General features: G+C 30.7%; 1 protein-coding gene across 1 annotated transcript in view; it reads left to right on the top strand.

Moving 5' to 3' along the window:
• Positions 1-4,391, top strand: part of LOC106467202 (locomotion-related protein Hikaru genki-like) — a 70,405-nt gene extending 66,014 nt beyond the window's left edge. The window contains exons 12-14 of the mRNA XM_013927527.2: positions 1,124-1,383; positions 2,853-3,016; positions 3,896-4,391. Coding sequence (XP_013782981.2) covers positions 1,124-1,383; positions 2,853-3,016; positions 3,896-4,057 — 586 coding nt within the window. The 3' untranslated portion in view covers positions 4,058-4,391. The remainder of the gene's footprint in view (positions 1-1,123; positions 1,384-2,852; positions 3,017-3,895) is intronic.
• The last annotated feature ends 449 nt before the right edge of the window (positions 4,392-4,840 follow it).

Here is a 4,840-nt window from a genome sequence, read left to right as displayed (position 1 = left end):
ATCGAAACCCGGTTTCTAGCGTTGTAAGTCCGAAGACATTCCGCTGTGCCACTGGGTGGCCTCCTCATCAATAGTAGACTATAGTTGAAATGATATTTTCATTATTTACTTCAACCTCAGTTTCATTTCTATACAAATTCCTTCTATGATCGGTTTTGTTTATTAAATTTTTAAAGGGAAAATTATTATTACGTTATTCTTGTTAAGCACGACATGGTAAAAACTTATTATTACCAACAGAAATGGCTGTTTGTGCTAGTAATTATTAGTCGTAATATTCATACCTCATTGAAAAAATAAAATTAGAAAAAGTGAACATTTTCTAAAAAAAGATTTTTTGTTCCTGGGAAGTACTGCACGGAAAACTGTTCGGATTGTGCTCCTTAGTCATACGCAACTCATTTCATCAAAATGATTCAATGAACAGAGCTCAAAATTGTCCTATATTAAAAGTGGTACCGTTTATTGAAAAAAAATAATAGTGTTTTTCTAAGAACTCCAGTTTCTCAGTACTACATTTAAAAATTACATCAATAAGGATATAATCAAACCCCCACGTACAGTCCTAGAGAAAGTCGTGTTCTTTTTGAGAGGAGTATTTTTCATTTAAACTTGTTTTCTATTATAAATAAATTGTTTTTGCACATACCGCAGTTATTTTTCTAATTGTATGAATCTGGAATATCCAAAGCGTGAATTTTTTTATGAATTTTTGTTTGTGATGCAATTCAATAGATGTATATATTATTTCGGTCACATACATAAATAGATACATATATACACGCTACATCTATTATAGTAGGATTATAGTCCGGGTTATTTTGATTGGTTAGTTTTCTTCGATGTTGGTGTGGATATTTCCACTTGACATCAAAACTTCTAAATTATTCGCTTGCATCCAGTGTAGATGAGCTTTTAGTCTCTGAGGTCAGATGATGTTTGTGTATTGATGAACACTATTAGTTTCTGATGTCAGCTGAAGTCCATATATTGGTCAGTAACGCGAAGCTTTGATGTGAAATAAAAGATTTATAGGCAAATTATTTATAAATGAAAGTTAGGCCCAGCTACTATCCTAATTAATTAATTATTTCTTACGATTATTATTTTGAAAATTTCCCAGAAAACCATCTGAACTGTTTGTAAAGGCTGGTGCTCACAACCTTCTCAACTCCGGTACAGATTTTCAAGTTTCAAAGGTGATAGTTCACCAGGGCTATAAGTCTAGCGTAGCCTACCACGACATTGCGTTGTTAAAGTTATCTGTTGATATTACTTACAACGATATTATCAAACCGATCTGTCTCCCTGTTGGTCGCTTAGCCTACCAGGATTTTGAAGGGCGACTTGCAACTGTTGTGGGATGGGGCGATACATCATATGGTAAGTATTTTACATGTATATATATATATTTTGAAAATAGCCTCATAAAATATAACAGCTTAAATTCTAGTTATACATTTACAAATACTTTAATTCTGTAATACTAATAAAAGTATAAGTTCAACAATGTCCGTTCAAAGCTTATTTGTTACGTGTAACTTAATTTACAAGAACATAAGTTAAGAAAACCAACAAAATGTGCTATCACAGTCAAACTAAAATAGAGATTCTGGCGTACAAATTGTTTTATTAATTTTATTTGGAATTAACTTACTTGGAACATTTATAATGTGAATTATATTAAAAAGAAAAACTACAAGTGGTCTTAATTGCCAGGGTGTCAAACTAAGTTCGGAAAATAAAATATAAATAACGTTAGTAAAACGGGAGAAAAATCTAAGTATAGTTTTTTCACAATGTCGTTATTTTCCAAAATTTACGACGAGAGTAAATATGAATTGGGTATTGAAACAAAACCCATTTACTAAACCTAAATTCATAATAAAGCATAAATTTTCTTCAAACTTTCTTAAATAAGTAGACGAAGTTCATTTAACCATCTGAGTTGGATTACATTCTTTCAGTTTTAAATCTTTTAAGCAAAAAACTATTTGTTTCCTTAGGAATTTTAGTAATGTATAAAGTTGAATTACGTTCTTTCAGTTTTAACTCTTTTAATTAAGCAACAAACTGTTTGTTTCTTTAGTTATTTTAGTAATGTATGAAGTTCATTTGACCATCTGAGTTGGATTACATTCTTTCAGTTTTAAATCTTTTAAGCAACAAACTATTTGTTTCCTTAGTTATTTTAATAATGTATAAAGTTGGATTACGTTCTTTCAGTTTTAACTCTTTTAATTAAGCAACAAACTGTTTGTTTCTTTATTCTAATAACGTATCAAAATGTACAAGTGTACCAAGCGTTTTGATATATTGCGTTAACAATGAAAATAAACTTTTAAATCTCTTTATTATTTTTCATCATTGTGTAACATGACTTATATATGATATGAAATCCAAATATTTATCAATAACGATTTATTATAAAATAACCACACTTCTTAAATTGAAAAGCTGTTTACTTGCATGTTTCGGGTATTTTACTTGGCAGTGTTAAACTTAAAGTGGAATTGATTCTTTCAATGTAACTGCCTTGAAATGAGTGTATTTTATTTATTTTTTCGTTGTTTTTTGACTGTTTTAAAGTTGTACAGCCCCCACTCCTTTTTATTCTAGCTCCCGGTGGCTCATCTGATGACTTATTATGCTAAAAATCGGGTTTCGATACCAGCAATGGGCAGACCAATGATAGCCATTTGTGTTGCTCTCATGTTAAAATATCTATTTATAACTTACTAGAGAATGAGCGAATTGAGAGTTTGTAACATAAGAACATAAATGGTTTTAAAATATTAACGTTATTAGAAGATAACATAAAACAAAGTGGCTTCATGTTGTTTTTCTATTAGGTGGTACTTCAAGTGATATTCTTCAGGAGATCAAGTTACCAATTGTGAATTTCAGAGACTGTAATATAGCTTATCAGCAGATATTGAGGCAGAACTTGCCTTACGGAATTACAGATCGGTTAATATGTGCTGGATATAAGGAAGGAGGAAAGGATGCTTGCCAGGTAAAACAATTTACAATATTTACCGTCACAAAGCCTTGTATAATTATGTCAAACATCTTTCGCTCAGCTTTAGTGTGGATGTGATGAATATTAAAGAGTAATTAAAATAGTATAACCCTTAACTAGGAGAATTGTAGTGAGGTTTTCATATTTTGTAACTGTAACGATATCACGATTTTTAGTAATCCTATACGTCATCAAAAGCATTTGAACACAAAAAATATACCATTTTATACGACTTATGTGTGTGTGTTAAAGTGTCCTGTATAACCCCACCAAAAATGATACCAGTAATTCTGTGCAAGTTGAAAATGGATAAAAACATAATTATAGCGATAAAACAATAAACTTAGGGGAAAAGCATGTAAAAACAGCCTCTAATGATAAAAACAATTATTCTAATATCATATAAATATACCAAAAATTGAAGTTAATTTCTCAGAGTTTAAAATCTATGCGCTACAGTTTTCTTTCACTGACTTTTGTTGAAAACGCTTAAAAATCAGATACATTATTTTTTTATTATTAAAACTACAAACATTTAAGAGAACAGACAAAAGCTCTTAATGAAACCTTTCATATAATAAGGATAAACGTGTTTCTTTGTGAGAGTGCAATATTTTTGGTGATTTTCAACATGAATTAATTTATAGATTCACCCACAGTTTTATTCTTTACGATTTTTTTATATATAGTTTTCCTTTTCAGAAGTGGTCGTACAAAAATTCCATAGTAAAAAATATTATATAATATATTAAGTATTTCCTTATATGAGAGAACTAGTAAAGTGTAAACATTCTGTTTAGTAAACGAATGTGGTTCACTTGTTTCCTGCTGCCACGTGGTTTTCTAACTATTTTCTTTCTGTATTCTGAACAGGGTGACTCAGGAGGTCCTTTGATGCTTCAGGACCAAAACACAGGAAGCTGGTTATTAGAAGGGGTCGTTTCTTTTGGTTATCAATGTGCTAGGCCTAACACTCCTGGAGTCTACACTCGGGTTTCTTCTTACATGAACTGGATTAGCGCTAATGCTATTTGAAATAAATGTTTGTATTTTACACTCTTTATAAGGAAAATGTAATCATATGCAATGTTAAATTTATTCTCATACTAAATAAATTATTAAACAACGGTATCCAGGATCATTTCACAAAATGGAGTTTTGTGATTTGCTAAGATGTTTAAATATAAAATGTAACAATAATGTAGATTTATTAAACATTTCAGCGTGTAAGCAAGAGTATAAAAACGTTAAACATCTGAGTGCTATCCAGTTATTTACTGAAGGGAAAATCGTAACTGTCAAAGACACTACGACATTTTAACAAATAAATGATCGTTTTTGAAATGTTAAGGATTCTATTCCTGATCATGTTAAAGTACGTCCAAATAAACCGTTTCATCAAAATGTTAGTGGTCATTTTTCAGACTTTCTTCTTGTTTGAATATTTAATAAACTAAGGCGAACTTTCACGAAAAAAAAAATATGGGATTTAAATTACGTTCTATCGCATCAAGGAACAGAGAATAACAATATTAAAAATGGATGTTTTACATTACTTCCATGCGATGTATTTCAAACGCACCAAAACATTGTCATGTAGAATACTCACGGGAATATTATATGTAAGATTGTTGTTTACTTAGTACAAAGCTACACAATGGGCTATGTGCACTCTCTCCCCCTGGGGAATTGAACCCCGGGTTTTAGTATTGTAGATCCATAAACTTACCGAGGAACTACCATAAGGACAAGAGTTGTTTTCCAGAAATTTCCTTGTTCACTTCTACTGGTTGGTGATCGGTGTGTGCAATTTTATTT

The sequence above is a fragment of the Limulus polyphemus genome, unplaced genomic scaffold, assembly GCF_000517525.1.
Source record: "Limulus polyphemus unplaced genomic scaffold, Limulus_polyphemus-2.1.2 Scaffold2526, whole genome shotgun sequence".
Taxonomy (NCBI): domain Eukaryota; kingdom Metazoa; phylum Arthropoda; class Merostomata; order Xiphosura; family Limulidae; genus Limulus; species Limulus polyphemus.
Note: the sequence above shows the minus strand (reverse complement) of the source record. Positions and strands in the feature narration are given on the sequence as shown.